This window comes from Acomys russatus, chromosome 23 (genome assembly GCF_903995435.1).
Source record: "Acomys russatus chromosome 23, mAcoRus1.1, whole genome shotgun sequence".
NCBI lineage: Eukaryota > Metazoa > Chordata > Mammalia > Rodentia > Muridae > Acomys > Acomys russatus.
Window position 1 is genome coordinate 3,982,116 of NC_067159.1, and position 23,345 is coordinate 4,005,460.

At 49.9% G+C, this 23,345-nt stretch overlaps 2 protein-coding genes across 4 annotated transcripts in view; one reads left to right on the forward strand and one right to left on the reverse strand.

The window, feature by feature from the left end:
• The first annotated feature begins 801 nt into the window (after positions 1 to 801).
• On the forward strand, positions 802 to 11,705 carry Trim45 (tripartite motif containing 45). 3 transcript variants are annotated; one of them, XM_051165686.1, is made up of 6 exons: positions 802 to 1,595; positions 3,151 to 3,884; positions 5,472 to 5,601; positions 6,204 to 6,318; positions 9,790 to 9,916; positions 11,413 to 11,680. In XM_051165686.1, the coding sequence occupies exons 1-6, from the start codon at positions 1,105 to 1,107 to the stop codon at positions 11,559 to 11,561; spliced, it is 1,746 nt and encodes a 581-aa protein (XP_051021643.1). In that variant the 5' UTR covers positions 802 to 1,104; the 3' UTR covers positions 11,562 to 11,680. The 3 variants fall into 3 exon arrangements, with proteins under 3 accessions (XP_051021643.1, XP_051021641.1, XP_051021642.1); XM_051165684.1 differs by lacking the exon at positions 9,790 to 9,916 and having other exon boundaries at positions 11,413 to 11,705; XM_051165685.1 differs by lacking the exon at positions 9,790 to 9,916 and having other exon boundaries at positions 6,209 to 6,318.
• A 5,977-nt stretch (positions 11,706 to 17,682) lies between these two features.
• Positions 17,683 to 23,345, reverse strand: part of Ttf2 (transcription termination factor 2) — a 30,124-nt gene continuing 24,461 nt past the window's right edge. The window contains exons 20-23 of the mRNA XM_051165674.1: positions 22,392 to 22,542; positions 21,401 to 21,483; positions 19,871 to 19,945; positions 17,683 to 17,834 (exon numbers count right to left, since the gene is read on the reverse strand). Of these exons, the coding sequence (XP_051021631.1) occupies positions 17,690 to 17,834; positions 19,871 to 19,945; positions 21,401 to 21,483; positions 22,392 to 22,542 (454 nt within the window). The 3' untranslated portion in view covers positions 17,683 to 17,689. The remainder of the gene's footprint in view (positions 17,835 to 19,870; positions 19,946 to 21,400; positions 21,484 to 22,391; positions 22,543 to 23,345) is intronic.

The following is a 23,345-nucleotide window of genomic DNA, read 5'->3' on the forward strand; positions in this document are numbered from 1 at the left end:
AACTTTTCAGTTAGGTTTCTGGAACCAGAGCTGGAGGTACCCCTGCCCTGAAAAATACCAGAAGCTAGCCAGCTTCTGGGGTTCTAGTACCAAGCACACGAGATCTAGAAGATATTCCAGGACGGAAAAAGGCTCGGGAGACCAAGGAAGGAACCTGAGAGGGTGACCCCTGATTCGCTGGGGCCTCTGTAGCTAAGGGGAGGCCGCCTACAACTTCCAGCGTGCTTCGGGCTACACCGTCGGCCGACTGACAGTACCAAGCACCAATAGGAGAACCCTATCTGAGTTTGAGGCGGGCCCGTCCTGCGGCACTCAGCGCGGCTTTTTCAGTGAGCCTGAGGCCGGAGCTCATCTTCGTGAAATGGTGACGCTGACTACACTACGCCCCTCACTCCCAGACTCCTCTTTCCTCTCCTTACCTGCCGCCCTCCCTTGCTTCCTCTCGTCTCGCCGCGCGAGTGGCCGGCGAGGATGTGGAACCTGTTGAGCTTATTGGATGGCAGTGGTGTCACTCTGGAGGGCGGCACGGCCCCAAGCGGCGAGACCCGCCCCTCTCGGACGGTGATTGGATTCTTCGGAGCTTACCTTGGCTGGGATTGGTGCGAGGCGGGGCGAAGGCTCTAGGGCCTTCTGGGCTGTCTAGGGAGGCGGTAGCACCTGGCGCCGCACCCTGGCTGAGCCTGAGGACCCTCTACCTCATCACCCCGGGCGGAGGGCGCGCTTGTCGCGTGGTGGGGGCGGGACCAGTGGGGCGGGAGGGGGGTTGCCTTGGAGGACACGACATGCTGGGGTCAGGGTGGTGGTGGCAGAACTAGCTGGGGGCTAGACCTAGAAGCACTTGCGAGGAGGACGACTTGGGTGATCGAGAAAGGCTCAGACGTGGCGGGGATGGGATGCAGTGGAAAGGAAAGGCCCAGCCACAAATCCGGAGTAGATCTGTGGATGGTCCCTCAGAGGTATTCTCTTTCCAATTGCCCCTTTATTTGTCAGCACGAGAGTCCTCATGGTCTCTGTTCAAGTTCTGGGAACTCTGTCTCTGGGTGAATTTAACCTGTATTATAGGACTGCCCAGGACCTTTTCTGATACTGGGTACAGAGGTGGGGATGATGTCAGAAAACAGGAAGCCGCTTGTGGGTTTCGTGCAGAAACACCCCGATGCGAGGGCATCTGGGAACTCAGGCAAGACTCACTGCCCTTTGTGTCTGGGGCTTTTCAAAGCCCCCAGGCTCTTGCCTTGCTTGCACACTGTGTGCACCACGTGTCTGGAAAAGCTGGAGCCGTTTTCAGTAGTGGACATCCGAGGGGGTGACTCAGATACAAGCTCTGAGGGGTCACTATTCCAGGAACCCAAGTCACGCAACGTGCAGCCACAGATTGGCATCCTCTGTCCGGTATGTGATGCTCAGGTGGACCTGCCCTTGGGTGGAGTGAAGGCTCTAACGATAGACCACCTGGCCATGAACGATGTGATGCTGGAGAGTCTGCGTGGGGAAGGCCAGGGCCTGGTGTGTGACCTGTGCAGCGACAGAGAAGTAGAGAAGAGGTGTCAGACCTGCAAAGCCAATCTCTGCCACTTCTGCTGCCAGGCTCATAGGTAATGAGGGAAAACCTCACTTGTTGTGGCTTAAGGGTAAAGTGCAGAGATGTCAAGATATACATCCCTTTGGTGAGTGGGTCAGAATGAAGGCCTTATCAGACACTATCAAAAGCAAACAAACAAACAAACAAACCACCCCGTGCATTCACAAGCTCTAGGATGGAAGTTAACACGGCTGATACCTGTAGTAATAAAAGCGCGGGTGTCAGTTTGCAGAGCACATCGGGTTTCCTTGCATCCCCAGTCGTTTGCCCGGTGCCTGTGCACTGGCCGCTGGAGAGACAGGATTCCTATGCTAGCATACACCCTGCACTTGATCTCCTCTGATCATCGTGACTTACAGAGAGATGGGTGCTGTGTCATCCCTAGTTATCAAATAAGGAAATGGAAGCTTAGCGTTGTTTTGTGATTTTTTTTTTTTTGCGGGGGCGGGGGGGTGTCCTGGGTCTCACTTCTGCAAACCATGTGACTAAACTGAGTCCTCAATTCAGAGCTAGGTCTGCTGTGCCCTTTTTTACTAAACACATGCCACCTTCTTAGCATAGGTGTCAGTCGCTTGTGCCTTAACTTACCCTTCTGCACCCAGAGAGCAGGCTGGCAGGTGCTGATTTGGGATGTTTTGTCTTTTATCACACTCCAAGAATAGTTTGCTAGGTCATTTTACTCTGCCTCCTTCCCCCCCCCACCCCCCCAGTGCATTAGAATATACAACAAAACAAAAAACTAAACAAGGTGTCTGGATTACACTAGAACATTTTTTTTTTTTTTTAAAAGTTCTGACCTCCCTTTGTTTTCTGGCCTCACCAACAGAACAGTTGTCTTTGCTCCCTATTTTTAACTTGTATGATCACCCCTACGACTGTTGTGTTGCCAACCCAACAGCTGACCTATTTTCTCCTCAGCCACACTCGTACCAGAATAGGCACACACACACTTAAGGTTAATGGGATGTTGGTACCAGGGAACTCTACAAGCAGTCGCTGCATTTCCCCGGGGTGTTCTTGAGTCTCCTAGCAGGCTATGGAAGAGAGGAATTAAGGAGAACTTTGATTTTTAGTGCCCATTGATTTTGCTTTCTACTAATGCTGATGACTCTTGAGGGAAATGCTGGCCTGCCAATGTCCGTGATGTAGGAATTTGCTTTACTAAGATGTTAACTAAACGTGAGAGTTTGTCAGAGCCAGCTGGCTGCTGTCGTTGCTGCGCAGCTCGGTCTGGCATGGCTGTCTCCCTTTGGCGCTAGTCCTTCCTCCATGTTTTAGGAAGTGGCCTGTGGCTCTTGTCTAAACTCACCAAACTGAGTCTTGAGTGAGAGTGTCTTGGCACACAGTGTCAGTATGGCATCTTTGGAAGATGGCTCTCAAGCCAGGCTCTAAACAGTAGACCCAGACAGGCACTGGCCCCGCTCTGAGGAGGAACGCTGACACAAAGAGGAGTCCGTAGTCTCATATAAGTTCTGAGGAAGGTGACTCAAGTCTGTTTAACTCCTAGAACCTGGCTCCCTGTAGAGGTAATCCCTCACTTCTTCCTCTTCCCGGCTGCTTCTTCCCAGGCGCCAGAAGAAGACAACATATCACACCATGGTGGACCTGAAAGACCTCAAAGGCTACAGTCGCGTTGGCAAGCCCATCCTGTGTCCCACTCACCCTGCCGAGGAGCTGAGGCTGTTCTGTGAACTCTGCGACCGGCCTGTGTGCCGGGACTGTGTCGTTGGGGAGCACCGGGAGCACCCTTACGACTTCACCAGCAACGTCATCCACAAGCACGGAGATTCCGTGCGGGAGCTGCTGCGAGGCACCCAGCCCCACGTGGAGGCCCTGGAGGAAGCCCTGGCTCAACTCAGAAGCATGGACAGTGCCCTCCAGGAGCGGGTGGAGGCCGTGGCCGCCGACGTCCGTACGTTCTCTGAAGGCTACGTCAAAGCCATCGAGGAACATCGGGACAGGCTGCTCAAGCAGCTGGACGGCATACGGGTGCAGAAGGAGACCTCTCTGCAGCTGCAGAAAGCCCAGCTGGAACAGCTGCTGGCGGACATGCGCACCGGAGTGGAGTTCACCGAGCACCTGCTGACCAGCGGCTCGGACTTGGAGATCCTCGTCACCAAGGGAGTGGTAGTGGAACGGCTCAGGAAACTGAACAAGGTGGAATACAGCGCCCGCCTGGGAGTCAACGATAAGATCTGTTTCTGTCCTCAGGAGAAGGCAGGCCAGTGCCGAGGTTACGAAGTGTACGGGGCCATTAACACCAAAGAAGTGAACCCAGCTAAATGCGTCCTTCAGGGAGAAGGTAGGAAGCGTTTCCCGCTGCCAGCACGGAGGGGACAGGGCACAGGGACGTGATTGCTGCTCAGAGCGCTTAGCCAGCCTGCACAAAGCCTGGGCCCAGTCGCCAACACTACATCAAACTGAGTATGGCTGCACCCCGCTTGTTTGTCACCCCAGCTACTTGGCAGGTGAATGAAGGCAGGAGGGTCAGAAGTTTGCACATCTCTTTAAGGACAGCAAGTCTGAGGCGCCTGCGTGGGTTATACGAGACCGTGTGTCAACAGGAGAGTGAGGCTTATTCACCTAGGAGTGCTCCACTTCTGAGCACTCCCATGGGGGAGAGGCATACCGCCATTAAAGGCAGCAGCCCTCTGCCCTGCTCTTCTCATCCCGGCTTGTTCTGGGCAGGCTGCAGTTATGAATACTGAGGTGAGGCGTGAGCATTTTCCGCTTTAGAAGTTGTAGCTCCCAAGAACCCTAAGGAGCAGGCTGTGCTGTGGGGAAACAGACTCTGGCCACGCCACAGGAGGTAACAGCAGGGACTAGGACAAGGAAAACATCTGCCCACTCAGAGGCACGCACAGTGCAGCCTGGCGTGTGGGTGCTGTGTCGAGGGTTTCAGAGCAACGAGAAAGACCAGATCGCGGCCTCCTTTCTTCCCTACCATTGTGGTTTATGGAAACTTTATATCTTTGGGTAGTTCAAATGATTTTGTAGGTTGAGGGGGTTTGTTTTGTTTCTGTTTTGGAGACAGGGTCTCACTGTGTAGCTCTGGCTGACCTGGAACTGTATGGGACAGGCTGGCCTCAAACTTACAGAAATCCACATGCCCCTGACTGCTGGCTCTAAAGCCATGCATCACTTCCTCACACCGGTGCTCCGTTCCAAAGGGAAGCATGGTGTTCAGATATATTTCACAGACTAACCCCGGTGGGAGATCTGGGTTTGAGTTGCCTTCACTTTGGCAAGGAATTCCCAACTCTTCGGGAGTCTCAGACTGCCCTGAGAATGATCTCTCCAGATGTACTCACTAAGTAGGGCATACAGTTTCAGGGGTTTCCTAGTCCCCCCCATCCTCCCTTCCCCCCAGGCTTCTCCACAATACCTAGGAGTTACCAACCTGAGGCTGCGAAACTGTTTTATCTGCATGCTGGCCTGCAGGCTGTAGCCAGTGGGCAGTCTCCCAGCACCTTGGCGTTAGCTTCTGAGTGGCAGAGGCCTTCAAAACAGGGAGGTGGCAAGCTGGACTGCAACATCCTCTGCCTACTGCCGCAGGACCCAGGACTCACAGAAGGTAGTTTTGAAGATACCAGTCTCATACCGGTCTAAAGGCTTTCCTTGGATACCGAGATGAATCCTGCATATTTGCAGTTTCCCTGGGGCCAAAGTTAAGGTGCAGAATTCTGTGCAATCCCTGAGCAGTTGCTGATGGGCCACTTAGCCCAGGCCTCTGGGGCAAGGTCGGGGGGATGGTACCCAGGCAGTAAGGCCTAAGAGGGAAGGGAATGGGAAGGGAACGGGGCCCTTCAAATAATCAGGAAGCACAAGCTTTGACTGGGGTCTGTCCTTTCTGCCTCTGAGGCGAGCACTGTGTGTTTGTCTTTTGCAGATCTCCACAGAGCTCGAGAGAAGCAGACAGCCTCTTTTACCCTGCTTTGTAAGGATGCCGCAGGAGAGAGCATGGGCAGGGGAGGGGACAACATCCAGGTCGCAGTTGTCCCCAAAGATAAGAAAGGCAGGTGGGTGTGTGTTAAACATGCCACGTGTCATGGGCCTGAGGGAACAAGTAGTTTTGAGTTTCGAGAGCTGTGACTGGACTCCTTCACCTCACAGTTCCACAGTGAGCGGGGGAAAATGATTCCACACCGTTAAACCTTGTGTAGCTATTAGGGCTTAGGTCTCTCTCAGTACAGTCTCCCCCTGCCCCCAGATTGTCCTCATTCCAAATGCTGGAATGGACAGAAATTTCTTTTGAGGTGTAATGGAATTGTACCCTTTCTTAAACCTAGCCTATTTTCCTGTAAAATTGTTCTGGGATTGTATTTATATTTCTCCCTCTGTGATTGGCATAAGGAGAACGGGCCATGGAACAGAGACCTGCAAAAATGAGCACAGGACCGTGCTGGGTTTTGAAGATGCTGGACTAGCGTAGACCGGATGCTAGTTACCTTCAGTTTGAGGGACGCGTATAATTCATACTAAATGCAGTGACTGTTGCCTCAGATAGGGCAGCTGTGCAGCCTGTGAGAGGGAGTAAATGCAGTGACTGTGATGCCTCAGTGGGGCAGCTGGAACAGGCCTGTGAGAGGGAACGGCCTTTTGAACCCTTCCTGTCATTCAGTCCAGTCAGAACGGTGGTCCAGGACAACAAGGATGGATCATACCATGTTTCCTACACCCCAAAGGAACCTGGAGTCTACACTGTGTGGGTCTGCATCCACGAGCAGCACGTGCAGGTGAGGACAGCCCCGGCGCCTGTCAGCTCAGGGTCTCTCGTAGGACCAGCTGCCTGAGAGATGAGACAGACTGTTCATCATGAGCGCAGCCCAGATTCTGAGACTTTTCTTTCTTTCTTTTTCTTTTTCTTTCTTTTTTTTTTTTTTTTAAGATTTATTTATTTATTATTTTATGCCCATCCGTGGTTTGCCTGTATGTGTGTCTATGTGAGGATTTCAACTGAAAGTTACAGACAGGTGTGAGCTGCTGTGTGGATGCTGGGAATTGAACCTGGGTCCTCTGGAAGCATAGCCAGTGCTCCTAACCGCTGAGCCATCTCTCCAGCCCCTCTGTGACTTTTACTAAAGAGTGCCCATGGCCCTAAGAACGCTGCCTATGTCAACTACTTGCAGTTACATTGCATTTTCTCCTTCTCCCACTTAGTTCCTTGGGAATCTTAGTCTGGGGAAGATGTTGAGCACAGAGGAGTCCATTAGCAGACAGGCACCTTTCACACTGACGGGGCCAGCAGGTTACAGCTCCTCCTGCCGTCTGACCAGTCATTTATCTGCGTAACCGTCAGCCCACAGAATGTATATGTATCCGAACCGTGGATCCAGTACCCCCCCTCCCACAAGAAAGTATAACAATTCTTGGTTTAGGAAGTTTTGGGTTTCAGTTTGGGTTTTTTGAGACAGGGTTTCTCTGTATACCTGTAGCTGTCTTGGGCTTTGCAGACCAGGCTGGCCTCGAACTCACAGTGATCCGCCTGCCTTTGCCTCCCTGAGTGCTGGGATTAAAAGTGGGCACCACCATGCCCAGCTTTCTTGGTTTAGGGGTTTAAAAATCTCTGCTGACATTGAAGCATTCAGTTTCCTCAGCCAGAATGCAACACTGATGGCCATAGGCACCACTGTGGTCATGTTAGTCATGTGAGCACGAGGAAGACTCCTTCAGAGCCATTACTACTTAACTAATCACTGTGCGTCAGGAAGAGGTTGCAGGCTTTGTATACTTTACTTCTCTTCTCTTCAAAGCCTACTCAGATACGGATGTCTTGCCCCAATAGACAGTGGCCCTATAACCAAAATTGGAGTTTGAACCTCTTACTTTATCTTCTGTTTGTTTTGTTTAATTTTGTTGTTGTATGAGATAGTGATGGAATATCGTCATAGTCTGTAGGCTAGCGTCATAGTCCGTAGGCTGTCGTCATAGTCCATAGGCTGTCGTCATAGTCCGTAGGCTAGCGTCATAGTCCGTAGGCTGTCGTCATAGTCTGTAGGCTGTCGTCATAGTCCGTAGGCTAGCGTCATAGTCCGTAGGCTAGCGTCATAGTCCGTAGGCTAGCGTCATAGTCCGTAGGCTGTCGTCATAGTCCGTAGGCTGTCGTCATAGTCCGTAGGCTAGCGTCATAGTCCGTAGGCTAGCGTCATAGTCCGTAGGCTGTCGTCATAGTCCGTAGGCTGTCGTCATAGTCCGTAGGCTAGCGTCATAGTCCGTAGGCTAGTGTCATAGTCCGTAGGCTAGCGTCATAGTCCATAGGCTGTCGTCATAGTCCGTAGGCTGTCGTCATAGTCCGTAGGCTAGCGTCATAGTCCATAGGCTGTCGTCATAGTCTGTAGGCTAGCGTCATAGTCTGTAGGCTGTCGTCATAGTCCGTAGGCTAGCGTCATAGTCTGTAGGCTGTCGTCATAGTCCGTAGGCTAGCGTCATAGTCCGTAGGCTGTCGTCATAGTCCGTAGGCTAGCGTCATAGTCCGTAGGCTGTCGTCATAGTCTGTAGGCTGTCGTCATAGTCCGTAGGCTAGCGTCATAGTCCGTAGGCTGTCGTCATAGTCCGTAGGCTAGTGTCATAGTCCATAGGCTAGCGTCATAGTCCATAGGCTGTCGTCATAGTCCGTAGGCTGTCGTCATAGTCCGTAGGCTAGCGTCATAGTCCGTAGGCTGTCGTCATAGTCCGTAGGCTGTCGTCATAGTCCGTAGGCTAGCGTCATAGTCCGTAGGCTAGTGTCATAGTCCGTAGGCCAGCGTCATAGTCCATAGGCTGTCGTCATAGTCCGTAGGCTAGCGTCATAGTCCGTAGGCTAGCGTCATAGTCCGTAGGCTAGCGTCATAGTCCGTAGGCTAGCGTCATAGTCTGTAGGCTAGCGTCATAGTCCGTAGGCTAGCGTCATAGTCCGTAGGCTGTCGTCATAGTCTGTAGGCTAGCGTCATAGTCCGTAGGCTGTCGTCATAGTCTGTAGGCTGTCGTCATAGTCTGTAGGCTACCGTCATAGTCTGTAGGCTACCGTCATAGTCTGTAGGCTGTCGTCATAGTCTGTAGGCTAGCGTCATAGTCTGTAGGCTGTCGTCATAGTCCGTAGGCTACCGTCATAGTCTGTAGGCTGTCGTCATAGTCTGTAGGCTACCGTCATAGTCTGTAGGCTACCGTCATAGTCTGTAGGCTGGCCTACCATTCACTGTGTAGCCAGGCTGGCCTTGAACTCTTGATCCTCTTACCCTGACCTCCGAAGGGCTGAGATTATGGGATGTGCCAATCATGTTTGCATCCAGGTTATTTATTTATTTATTTATTTATTTATTTACTTACTTACTTATTTAAGAAAAATTGTGTATTTGCCACCCTTCCATTACTGTGACAAAATACTTGAGCTATCAACTTGAAAGAAAGAAAGGTTGATTTTTGGCTCGTATGTCTAGAGGCTTAGCTTGTGGGTCTTCTCTTCAAAAGAGGGAGACTTTAACATTGGGAAGTTTTCTAAGACACCAGGCTTCCACAGGAAAATTACAGTGCTTAATAGACATTTGTGTTTAACGTAAGAGAAGAATTAAAATACAGGAATTGTCCTTGAAAAAAAAGTGGCTAGAGTTACTAACTTGAGACTCATTAGCCACACATGCTAAACCTTCCTCTCTTCCGGTCCACCAATAAGAGGATGAATGAACAGATTTGTGGTGTCCAGGGTCTAGAGGTGGGGGAAAGGTGCTAGCTCCGTGAGAAGAGACACATGGCTGAGAAGCTGCAGGAAGCACTGTTCATGTCCTAGCTTGTGGTGGTGGCAGCCTAGTGACCACCCCTGAGACGCCTCAAGAATTAAGACCGCAGCCGGTCAGTCACATGAAAGCCCAAGCTTTCCATTCCCGCTTCGTGCAAGGCTGGAGTGAGGCAGAATCTGTGAAGAGCTTGAGCCAAGCCCGAGCTAATTCCAATGTCTCTGAAAATGAGCTGACCCTGGAACTGTCTTCAGTGCCAGAGGCTCAGTAGCTGTGTGAGCAATCCGTCACCCAGTGAGACATGACTGGCACATAACAGGAGGCCTCCACCCATCCAGGTCCAGTCGCACTGCACCTTTATTTGTCCCCTCCAGCTGAGAAGTCCCTACCCTGTGCATTGCTGTCCTGCATCCTTATCCCCGCTGTGCCTTAGAGCCTGCTGACTCACACCCTATGATGCCTGAGGTGCATTCTTTGCTCTTGGTCCAAACCCTTCAGGGCTCACCATTCACTGTGACTGTGCGGAGAAAGCATCGCCCACACCCAGGTGTGTTTCACTGCTGTACCTTCTGTTCAAGCGGAGGCCAGAAATCTGCACGCTGTGCCTGCGGGGGCACCATGCCAGGTAAGGGCGCTCAGTGCTCTCAAGCCTGCTAGCCCACGCAGCAGCAAGCAAGGGTCCTTTCCTTCTCAGCCTCACTAGGTCAGGGTGCTTGGACTGAGGCTTTCCTTCCTGAACTCTAACTTGTAGAGGCAGGACGGAGAACCTGTGCAACCAGCCTCTTGTTCTGATTGAGATGAAGGCTTCAAGGTTCTGAGTCCTTTCTTGATACAGTTCAGCAGCCCAGAGGCCTTGTGCTCCTCCTGGGGATTCTCAGATTCAGTCTGTATCCCCATCCTAATCATGAAGAAATTCAAATGGGGGATCAGGGAGTGGATGATTGAGCAGTGGGGGGGGGGAGGCGTGGATGGAATCATGGAGTGGATGATTGAGCAATGTAGGGGTATCAGTGAGTGGATGATTGAGCAATGTGGGAGAGCTCAGGGAGTGGATGATTGAGCAATGTAGGGGTATCAGGGAGTGGATGATTGAGCAGTAGGGGTGCGATCGGGAGGTGGATGATTGAGCAGTGGGGGGACCAGGGAGTGGATGATTGAGCAGGGGGTCAGGGAGTGGATGATTGAGTAATGTGGGGGTATCAGTGAGTGGATGATTGAGCAATGTGGGGTATCAGGGAGTGGATGATTGAGCAGTAGGGGTGCGATCGGGGAGTGGATCATTGAGCAGTGGGGGGGGGGACCAGGGAGTGGATCATTGAGCAGTGGGGGCAGGGAGTGAATGATTGAGCAGTGGGGGCATGATCAGGGAGTAGATGATTGAGCAGTGGGGGGATCAGGGAGTGGATGATTGAGCAATGTGGGGGGATCAGGAAGTAGATGATTGAGCAATGTGGGGGGATGGAGAGCAATGATTGAGCAATGGCTGGCTCTTTGAGAAGGGAGAACTTCAGTTAAGAGATTTTAAAAATGTTTGGTTTTCTTTTTAAATTATCATGGGGCTGTGGAGATGCAATCATGTAGGCACTGCCTGCTCTTGCAGAAGACCCAAGTTCAATTCCCAGCACCCACATGGGGGCTCACAACTATTTATTACTCCAATTAAAGGGATTTGGTGCCCTCTTCTGGAAACAGGCACATACATGCTACTTAGATAGACATGCAGGCAAAACACTCATATACATAAACTTTAAAAAAAAAAATTCCATCATGTCTTTAATGGTGACCCACAAAATAAGCTTTTGTACCCTCCTGTGATCAATTCAGGATCTGTCTCCTTTTCCATTAATCTACTCTTCTTTTTTCATGTCACTCACTGAATATAACTAAGATCCAGACCAGTTCATCTAACGGTGAAAGTGCACACTGGTTCATCTTCAGGCTGCATCCCAGACGGTTCTGAGAGCCGGGCCTGGCCGTGGCTACCGCATAGTTCTCATTACAGTGGAGTGAAAGAGGTAGCTCTGGAGATTTCCATAGCTTTAGCCTGAATGTTGCCAGGCTTAACCTGTAGTGAGAGCTGGACGTTACTTGCAGTTGTTTTCCTCCTGTTGTGTCATGCAGGTGGGTACCTTGGCTGTGGCCACGGGCACAAAGGCCACCCGGGCCGTCCGCACTGGTCTTGCTGTGGGAAGTTTATCGAGAAGTCTGAGTGCACATACACTGGTGGACAGAGCGCACCGAGGAGTCTGCTTAGGACCGTGGCACTCTGATGGCTTCCTAGGGATGAGTTCAGCTGGTAAACCTGAAGCTAACATGACTTCAGATGTGCGGTGAACCCAGAGCTTAAGTCGTTCTATAGAGGCTGATGGAATTAAAGACAAAATGCTTTCTCTAATGTCACAGTGCAAGTGCTTTTGTGGGTGTGAGCTTCTCGCCTGTACCCTGGCTGAGTGCAGGCCACCACTGCTATCAAGGCAGGCTGATAAAGACCAGACGGGGGAGGCTCTTCTCTGTTTCATATGGGCATCGAGGGGTCTGTGCCTTGGGAAGGTAGGGGCAGGCAGGACTCCGTCTCCTGACTTTCCGCTGTATGACAACCTCTTCAGCTTACCCAAGCTAGACTTTAAGCCCTTCTCCCAGAGGATGAAAGCCCTTGCCCCTTCACTTTTTGTCAGTACACTTTCAGTGGTTTTTACATCAATAATAGCAAGACTTTGCTGTTCAGGTGAGGCTCACGCAAGGGCTCACAGTAGACAGTTAATGAGGAGGAACAGGGGTAGGGGGCGGGGCGGGGCGGAGAGCGCTCACCCACCTGCTGCAGTTCTTCCTATGCCAGATGATGGAGAGTCCTTCATCCTCTCAGCTCTGAAGACAGAGGGATTTTGCTGTCATTTTACCCAACAGCTGAAAGTACTGACTCTACAGGGCGCCCCCTAGTGTCTACAGGATTCTGGGAAGAAGCCTCAGCCCAGCCAAAGTTACCCTGTATACATTTTGTGTGTTCTGGGACTCTTGGTTTCTTATATAGCAGTAATCCCTGAGTATATTAAATATAATTACTGAAATTTGTGTCATAAGATCCCTTAGGGAATGGTGGCTCATTGGAGTGGTGACTTGGGTAAAGCAAAGGATGTGACACACTTAGATGGCTCCTGTCAGGTCGCCACAGAATACATTTCCTTGAAGCTGCTACATCCTGGCCATAGACATTAAGATACCAAGTCTCTTCCTTTTCTGAGAGCATTGCCCTTTACCTCCTTTCTGTAAGCAGACTCTGATGTTCCCAGAAGGCAGCACTGCCCATCACCTTGGTTGTTTGTCCCTCACTCTTTGCCTCTGGGCTGAGAGTCAGGCGCCTCTTGAGCTCGCCATTGATGCTTTGAGGTCACTGGTTCTCAGCCAGGGGTGGTTTGCCCCACCCCCACCTCCCTGTGTAATGCCTGGCAGAATCTTGGGGATACAAGTTCTAGTAGCAGTGAGTGGGGTCACAGGTCAGTATACTAAACTGTTTGCAGTGCCTAGGACAGCTTTGCACAGTAAATGAACATGTTACTTCTCCCTGAAATGCCATCTGCATTCTGCCCGACCGTTCCCTTCCTAGCGTCCTTTGCTCATCCTTGCACTTTTCCATTCTCTGTATGCTCGGGAGAGTTGAAAGGCAGTTCTTTCATTTTCCTCTGTTCCCAACATCTCATTCTGTGACTTAAATACCACCGACACACAGTGACTCACTCGTGTGTCCCCTATGGGTCTACTGCTGTCTAGATGGTTGTCGTGCCCGATGGCTTGTGTCACATCTCCCTGTGTACTGTAAGCACCTCACTCAAATCCAGATGCCTCCCAGTGTCCAGTTCTCCTTCCTCCTGCCTGCCATCACCAAACTGCTTCTTCTGCCGTCCTCCCCTGCACTTTAAATGTCTGCCCTTAGGTGGGGGAGCCTTGGAAGCACCATGCCTGTCACACACATACCCAAACCCCAGGGAACTCCTGACCCTTCCAACACATCGGACTCCTGCTCTCCGCAGCCATGACTGTCCTGGACTGAAATGCCAAGACTTCCCACCTCAAAGTTTTGTCATTGCTTTCTCACCAGCCTGCCTCCACCTTTCCCCATTGCCTTCTCACCAGCCTGCCTCCACCTTTCCCCTTCCCACTGTATTGCCCAGTGGGGAGCCTCTCAAGACGCCACATCATTCTGCTCAGTCCCCTCGATGGCCTCTCACCTTCCTCAGAGCAAAGTCAGCACCAAGCTTCACGTTACCATGTGTGACGGTCATGTCTGATCCACGCTCTTTCTACCCAGCCACAGCGGCCCTGCTGGCTGCTCCTCGTGCTCAGCACAGTCTCATCTTGGAGCCTCTTTAAAACTGGCTTTCTCTCTGACATGCCTTTCTCAAAGATGTATACCTCTTGATCCACTCTGATTTCTTCAAGGTTCTGCTCTTAGTGTCAACTACCGTCCCTTAGTGAGGTCCCTAACAGCAGTATTCCCACCCCCGCCCCAGGAGATGGCCATCCTCCTGCCTCAGCTTCTTCACCATCTGTTATACATATTGTCTTCTATCTGCTGTACTGGACCCTGAGCTCCCTGAGGGCATGGACTTGACATTTAGAAACTGTACTATGCCCATGCAGGACAGGTTTTGGCTCAGAGTTGAGACAATAGTATCTTGAGTGAGTAAAAGTCAAAACTGGCAGAATTTTCACTTTGGTTTTACTCAGTATGTTTTTATAACTTCCATTCTCCCAAACCCAAGTATTTCTCATTTAACCAAACACCACGAGGGAAAATGTCTTAACCTTCTATCAGACTTGTTGGATACGTTATGAGCACCCAAGGGAGCAGCCTTGAGTTTTCCAATTGCCTCAGACACCCAGGGAGTCTTCTGCCATGAAGTCTCTCGAATTACATCATCTTTCCCCAGGTGTCTTTCTGAGTCAGTGCAGCCAGTGCGTCAAAGCTCACGGGTCTCCCTCAGAGAGGATGGGCCACTGTCCAGCTCTCTGGGTATAGCTGCGTCTCTAGTGGGAAAGTTTAATTTCAGTGGGACATCAAGATCCAAACAAGTGCCTCGGTCTATAATCAAGTACAGAGGACTCAAGACAGTAAGCACATCCCATGGTTGCTAACACTTCTGTTAGCAGCAGCAGGGGTGGTTAGGCTTTTCCTCGCACAATAATAGTCTCAGCCCAATTTAATCCAGTGCTGTGGCATCTGAAAAATGCATAGACAGTCAGAACAATCTGAAAAACCCCAAATTCCACAGCAAGGAGAAGAGAATCGGAGGTTCGGATTATCTTGGATACAAATGTGCACACTGAAGCTTTGCCGAGATGCAGCTCTATGATGTAAGCGGTGCAGCTGGTGTCATAGCTGAGAAAAAAGCCGCAAATTAGAGGCTTGGTCCTCTGGGATATTGTGACAGCTGAACACCTCGGCTGTCTTGGAAAATAAACACTCATATACCTGTCAGCCCACCGTCCCCTTACCTCCCCACAGTCATTGCTCAGGGTTACTCCAGAGGTTGTGTACCTGCGTCAGGCGTGGCTGATAAAGAGAAAGCCGGTTAGAACACAACTGTGTTGTGTCTGCTCCTACATATTGATACGGCATGCCTTCATCGCTTCCTCAGCTCTCACAGGCCAGCTTCTGTGATGAAGCCTCCAGCTCCACAGGTCCTCTACCACAGCTCTGGCCACCAAGCGACAGTAATGCTTGTTAGTGCTCAATGCTAAGCCTCAGGAAGGTAGGCTTATGTTTGGCTTTGCTTTCCTCACAGTTGGAGTACTCAGCAGATCCCTGCACACAGTAGGTGCTTGATAATTTCAGTTAATGTACAGGTAATTGAGAACAGAAATAATTCCCTATCGGTCCTTAGACACCTCAGCTTTACTGTGGAACCTGGATAGGAAGGACTCCAGAGTGTAAGCATATCTCATGGCCGTTACCTATTTCTTCCTCATCCCTCATGGTTATCCTATACTACACCAAACCTAATTAGCCCTAATTTCATTTTTATTCATGAAAACATTCTAGTATAGATTATTTGCCCACAAATTGAAAGTTTCTATTATTTCCCTTTGTGCTTGCAGATATGCTATTGTTTTCTTCCTATACATTTTGAGGGCTTGATGCTGTGTGCTGGTTAGTTGGTCAACTTGACGGGAACCAGGGCCATCTGGGAAAATGTCTCCATTAGATTGGCTTGTAGGACATGTTCTTGTTTTGTGGGCGATGCCACCTGGGCTGGTGGTCCTGCGTTCTATAAGATGCAGGCTCAGCAGCCTTGGAGAGCATGCCTCTTGTCCTCACCTCCCCAGGTTATAGAGTGTGACCTGGGAGCTGTAAACTGAAATAAACCCTTTCTCTCCAAGTTGGTTTTGGCCATGCTTTATCTGAAGACCAGAAGCCTCATTAAGACAAGCTGTAAAATAGCAGTAGAGCATCCCATTTCATAAGATCAACTCTCAAGAAAGTAAACAAGACTTCAGGGAACAAGCCAGATGGTACGGGTGGTCCCACAATTATCCTCTTGGTGTAAGATAATCTGACTTCACCTGAGAGTCCTGCAGAAAGCCATGACGCTGAGCAAGTAATACTCCCAAGGAAATAATACTGTGTATAAAGGGCCACAATACAGCATTTGAGGAAGACAGTGGGTCATGCCTATGATGCCAGCACCCGGGAAATACAGGCAACCTGAATTAAAAAACAAACAAACAAAAAACCTAACCCACATGATTGCCAAAGGAAGGCATCACATCTGCCTACTGCTGTTCCCAGCTGCATGTCAAGGAGTCCTGGATGGAGTTTGAGCGAGCCCAGTATGCCACCCAGCCATACTGTGCTGTTGCCTGCTCTTATTTGATCATTATTCAAGATAGAAGCCAAATGTAAACCTCCATGAAGGAAACTCCTTGTGTATGTGGTATCTGAGACCACTGTGCCTTGGTGCCACTGTTCAGTCTGGCTCTGCCAGCTGCACCCATGTTCTGCATGCTACTTCTAGCATCGTCCCATAGCACTGTCGCTAGCACCTACATGGCACTTTAGGACTGAAAAAGGCTTATTCCCTCGGGTTGTTGACGGCCAACTCAGATGAGGGAGGCGGGCAAGGTGAGAAACCTGCGGCGCTGTGCTGAGTCCTCCTAATGTCACCAAGCCTCTGCAGGAACCTCCACCGCATTGTCCCTACATTGTGACATGCTGCCCACTGATTAGGGTGCAAACTCACCATCTTACAAAGAAATTGACTAGTGAGCCAAGCATGGTGGCTAATGCCTTTAATCCTAATCCTAGCACTCAAGATGGTTGAGGCTAGAGGGTTACCACAAGTTCAAGATCAGCATTACCTCTGTGACACTGTTGAACACATTTATTGGACTATACCAACAACACAGTGTGCTACAATGGTATAAACTAAATGACACAACAGCATTAAATGCCAATGACAAGTAAAATTGACATAAATATTAATACAGACAATAAATGATAGAAATACTGTGTTATCAAATGGTACAAATACTAAATGATACAGTGATGAAACTGAGTGGCACCATCACACTGATGCTGGTATACTCCTAAATGAAGCATGATGCACAGGCTAAATGACAGATGTCAGATGATATCATGATAAATACTCAACATCTGTTTATATGAGAACTATCTTGACCCTAACCCTGCCTGGACCATCAGCAAAGAATGTGGCAACACAGGGCTTTGTGGCTGTTTGACAGACAGGGTCTCACCATGTAGCTCAGGTTGCCGAAGAACCCCTTATGTTACCCAAGCTGACCGCAGAGTGCAGACCCTCTTGCCTTTGCCTCCAGAAAGCTGGGTTATAGGCATTGTCCTCATTCCTGTAATAACTTGCTGAGTTCCTCCAGACTCCTCCTCCCAGACCATCTAATGCCAAAGCTTTTGCTGGTTTTGCCTTGTTTCTCTAAGACATGATCTTACTTTGTAGCCCAGGCTGGCCTGGAATTTTCCCTGTAGCATAAACTGGCCTCTTAACTCCCAATCCTCCCTCAGCCTCTCGAGTGCCAGGAATTCTAATTATGTTCGATGCGACTAACTTCCAAAGCACTTTTTTGGATTTGTTTTGAGTCTACTAACTCAGGCCAGCCTGGAACCTGCTATCTTCTTGCTTTGTTAAGTGCTGGGATTAGAGGCATGCACCTCCATGGCAGGCTTAAATCTGAAAGCACCAGTCGGTCTCTATGGCACACTTTAAATAAGCTGAGTGATACACATGATTGGCTAAGCAGATGGTTCTCATGGTGAGCCATCGTCAACTCCTGGCATAAGAGCATGCCTCACTTGGCGTTATCGAGGGCTCCGGGGTCATGGGAAGAGCATCCCCTCCAGGCCCTAGCACCCCCACACCAGCAGGGGATGCTAGATGCCAAAGAGGATCTTGAGGTCAGCCAGTGTGAGCTTGGTGACAGATCCTCCGGACCCTGAAAGGACCTGTTTGGCCAAGTCTTTCTTCCTTTCTTGGAGTTGTAAGATCTTCTCTTCCACCGTCCCCTCACAGACGAACCTAAGAGCAAATGATAACAAACCTCAGAGTCCAAGTGGCTCACCACAGCACGCTCACTCCAGCTTTAAGGAGATTGCTCCCCTAGGATGACCAGACAGCAGCGAACCCACACAACTGTCAGGAACTATGTCCGTTCACAGTGATATGCCTCAGATGTTCATTCTTCCTGAAGTGAGGGGAATTGCAGAAGGTAGTTCTATCTAAAACAAACTCTATGTTGCCAAGGTCAAGGCCTCAAGGTCAAGCTTCTGACAGTGTCTGCGTGTGTTTAGTATCTGACCACTTAGTTATTCCATATGTAACCAGGCTTTTCAAATTGAAGAAGTCACTCAAGGGCCGACTAAGTATGTATGTATTTATCTACACATACACCGTGTCCTATGGGAAGTGACAGAATGGGAGCGTGTCCAGGGTGCAAAAGGCAATCTGTGTAGTGCAGTGAAGGCAGGCTCCTTTAGTGTTAACTTGGGGTGTGGTGTGGAGGATGACCAGGGGCTTCCTAGATGGGCCAGTGGAATGGGCACATATCCCAGGGAAGGAGAACACATGCAAGCTGTGGCTGAACTTCAGAACATGGTTTATGTGTGATTAAAGATCGTGCTGTCCAGTCAAGTCTACTGGTGGCAAAAGTGCAGGAGCTGTGGGCCAAATCCTCAGTGGCTGTCCCTGACACAGTGTAAAGCTACAGGAAGTGAGGCACTGAAGAAGGTGACAGGCGCGTGTGTCCGCAGAGCCAGCGGTTAGGAAGAGCCCTCTGCTGGCAACACAGAGCACAGGACTCTGCTGAGCTGGAAAGGGAGCTGGTGGTGGGGAAAGGAAGGATGGCTAGCAGTTTAGAAGATACAACTGAAGGCCTCGCGTGGGGAGAGAGGAGGAGGAGTCTAGTTTCTGACTATGCTGGAAAAGCGGTGCTAGTCACCCAGATGGTGCACAGGTATATATTGAGGGGTAGGAAGCAAAACTTTCAAATTGACACTTTTATCCTGGAGGGTATAATTATATTTGGCACACTCAAGCACTCAGTAAATGCTCACTTTGGTGTCTGAATGCAAACACGTGAGTAAGGATGGATGAGCACTTGCACACTTAGGACAGATGTGCACTTACACACTTAGGTTTGGGTATTTAACAGGGATCTATCTGGATATACAAGTTAGATCCACTCATGCCAATGAAGCAAAAAAGAAGAGAAAAAAAAAGTAAAACAGGTTCTTTTGTTCTTAAAGATGTGTAGGCCCCAAAGATGAGCATTCTGCAAAGTAATGGGTTGTGCTTTTCAAAGTCAAAGTCAAAAATCAGAGAACGAATGGGGATGGGGATGGCACAAACCTTAATCCCAGCACTCAGGAGGCAGAGGCAGGTGGATCTCTATGAGTTCGAGGCCAGCCTGGTCTACAAAGTGAGTCCAGAACAGCCAAGGCTACACAGAGGAAACCTTGTCCCAAGAAATCAAAAACAAATCAGATAATAAGGCACTATGTCAGATTAAAGGACACAAAGTCATGACAACCAAACACTACACAGGCTGTGGGATCTGCTATGAAGACGCCGCTGGGAGATATGGGACCATGGGTGGATTGATCAGGCTTAGTATTACACTGATGTCACCATTCGACTGTTGCTCACTACACACACACACACACACACACACACACACACACACACACGGGGGTGGGGGGCGGGGAGGGGGGAGAGAGAGAGAGAGAGAGAAACTTTCCTTGCAACTTTTCTATAGTCTAAAGATTATGTCACATTAAAAAATTAAAAAAGACAAGGGGAAAGAGTGGATAGGGAGCAAGCCTTTCACAGCTGCCTCCTTGGTGAGCTGTGGCCTATCACCACACACGCTTACTCTCTGGCCATGACCAACAGGTTCCCTCAGATCTCCTTTCCCTTCCTGACTAGAGCCCCGCAGGTCTGCCTACAGAACATCATTAGTGCTGGCATCACCGCACACTTTATAGTCTGTGACAGTGCTCCCCAGGAAAGGCTTTCACAAGGAAGACGCTGAGAAGAGGCCGGGTGCCTTTGCTTACCTGTGTATGACAACATTCTTCCTCTGTCCTACTCGGTAAATCCGGTCACAAGCTTGGTCTTCAAGTGAGGGATTCCTGTAGAGGAGAGGTATAACTCAGAAACACGAATGTCCTACACAGGGCTGACCACCATGGCTGGCTGCAGGGTCCAGACCAGTCCATTTCTGTATGCTTCTTTAGCTAAGAAGTGTCACATTGTCAAAGGGGCTTAAGAAAGCAACAAAAACAAATATGCCACAGAAACTATGTATTCTGCATAGCCCAAAATGCTCACAGAAGTTTGTCAACCCTGTTCTAGGAGGCACTGACCCGAAAGACCAGTATCTCTTACCCACTGCTGAGAAACTGTCAGCAGTCACCCCCTGTAAGGATCGGAGGTAAAGTGGGGTTCCTCGCCGGCCTTAACTAGCTGGACAACATGGGCAGGTTACCTAACCACACCCTCCAGGCTGCGCAGCCTACCTGGAAACCTAAGAGCTGGTTAAGAGTTTGAGACATTTCTTTCAACTTTAGTGTTCAGTGAAGTCAACCATTGCGGTGTAATTTGTTCCCTTCCTTAGAAGTTCTCATCATCAACACTCTAAACTAACCACATCTCACCTCTCTGAGTCAGGGTAATAATTCTCCGTCTCAAAACTGATGCAGTTCCTAGTATATTTTTCTCCTGTCTGTGTTTATGAGAATCCTAAGTAAACCTACACACGTGCTCCACAACATAGTGAGCTGGCTCTCGGCAGCCGTTGATGCTGTGTAGAGAATTAGACATGTCACCCCAGCAACAGTGCCTGGGAAAACATATGGTGGTGCAGGCCTGAAACCAGCTATTCACAACTGAGGCAGGACTACAAACACCAGGCCTGCCTGCACTACAGACCAAGTTCAAAGCCAGCTTGCACAACTAGTGAATCCCCATCTCGAAGGAAAAAGTAAGAAGGAAAGGTGGGCTACGTGTACAAGGCCCGGGGCTCCCCCTGTAGCACTGCAGAACAAACAGGACAAAGGCGGTGGCAGCAGCAAGCCCGGCTTGCATAAGTAAACATCAGAGACCAGCACAGTGAGAGCCCATGTGACCCCAGGCATCCAGTACCAGGAAGGGCATGCACTAAAGCACACACATCGTGAAGGTGATGGCTGGATACAAGCATGCCCGGCACAATTAGAAAACCCCTCCCCCTTCGGGAGTAAGCTTCTAAGGTTGCAACTTCCCTGACTCCTCAACAACTGTGTCTGGAAAACGGTATTCCAAAGACTGAGTGATATAGCTCAGTCATGAGAAACACTTGTGCTCTTGTTTTTATAGGGAAAATGATGGTAGATTTTTTTTTTTTTAAGTTAATAAAATCATGAACTACTTGAAGTAGTCTTGGAATGGTCATTCAGCAGTCCTGGACCGCCAGCCAGCCTTACATGGCACTTAGACGGGCACACAGAACGTCTGCATGGTATTCTGAAAGAGCTCTCTCAGACTGCTGCCCCATTACCACTGCTGTCTCTCCCTGCTGGGCCGTGACAGGAGAATCCGGAAGTTACCAGTGCATGTCCAGAAGGAAGAGGTGGTTTCCTCCAGTCAGATTGAGTCCAACACCACCAGCCAAGAGTGAGATTAGCATGACCTTCAAAAGGAAACAATCTGTTACCTTCCACAGGTAGGTATCTGTGGTACACAGGTAATACATCTGTCACAGGCTGGGCCTTCTGCACCCCAAAAAGCCAAGTGGCAAAGGCGTGGTCCCCGTCATGGTGCTAGGTCGGAGGCGGTGGAACCTTTATGGGATTGACACTACTGAGCTTCAGGTCACTGGGAACTTCCACTTCCTTTGGAGGCTATAATGGGGCCTTGACTCTTTCTCTTTGTCTTCTTTCCTTCCTTGCCGAGATGTGTGGCTATTTCCTTCCACACACTCCTGCCATGGTCCACTCCCATAAGAGAAGCCCCAAAGCAGGGCTCGCTGACCTCAGACTACTGAAACCTCCAGAAACACAGGCCAAACTAGCCCCTTCTTACTACAGTGGGTGTTTGTAGAGACAGGAAGATGGCTAACCAGCAGCTTTCCATCTCTACTTCAAGAGGTTAAGACACACCAAAAATGTGCTCTTTTCACATTTTCCCAGTATGTTTTAAAACATTATGATGCCATTTCTCACACCTTGCCTTTGAAAAAATTCTCACATCTCACATGAGGGTCAACCTCAAAAAGCATACGGACACTAATTCAGACCCTGGGGTGGTCAGCTCCGGCTAGTCTTACCACCGCGCCCCCACAGCTGAATTACCCTTCCTTCCATTCAGCTAGGGCTTCCAAAGCCCTCCCTACCCTGTTCTCCCACAGCTCACAGCAAAAGCCCACAGACCCTGCAAGGCTCCCTCCTCTACAGAGTCCCCGTAAGTTATTCTCTTTAGAGCAGCTGTGCACTGTGGTGAGGCCCTGCAATAAATAATAAACTATAAACAACTGGCAGGATGAAGACTGAATGTGTTTAAGCTGAGCCACTACATTGTGCGGCCGTGTCTGGTTGGTACCTGAGGCCCCTGGGAGTGGTTAAACGCCTCCACCAAGTCCATTCTCTGTTTGGGGTTGACAGAGCCATCGATGGTGGCGTAAGTCAGTCGTTGCTTCTTAAGGTGCAGTGCTACCACTTGCAGCATGCTGGTCCACTGAGAGACAATGACACTAGAGAGGAGGAAAACACAAAAAACCCCAAACCACCAAAAGGCTAAGCTGGCTCCTCCGCAACCATAACGCCACTAGTGTCAGGATTAGTTACGAAATACACACAAGAGGAATCCCTGCTACCCGAAGGGCAAGGCTCCCCCCAAAGACCTGTGTGGAAAGCTTGGTCCCAGGTGGCAGTGTGGGGAGCTGTGAGTGGATGAGAAAGCGCCTGGGGGAGGCAGGCCTCGAGGACTGCACAGCTCACCTCCTAAGCCCCTGCTTCCTGCCTGATGTGTGACTACTTGTTCAGACATAGAGCCTGCTAATGCCGGCTTCCTCCCTCAGCCTGAGCCAGTGGACGCATCCAGAGCCACGAGCTACAGGAAACCCATCTGCTTTCAAAGCGCGCCTGTGAGGCCTTTCCCAGTGGTGACATGAAGCTAATGCAGACTCACAGTTTAAGGTCATGCTGTCAGTTTACACTCTGCCTAGTGCTGAGTGCCGCTGGTGTTAAGAGTCAGAAAAAGGAGACTAGGCTAAAGCTCTAACTCCTGCTGTCTTTTGTTTGGGGTTCGACTGTTCACCCAAGAACCATGGTCCTGGGGCTGGAGAGATGGCTTAGAGGTTAAGAGCACTGACTGCTCTTGCAGAGGTCCTGAGTTTAATTCCTAGCAATCACATGGTGGCTCATAATAATCTATAATGTAATCAGATGCCCTCTTCTGGTGTGCAGGTGTACATGTAGACAGAGCACTGTATACAAAATAAAGAAATCTTAAACAACAGCAACAACAAACCCCATGGTCCTGCAGAAAGGGACA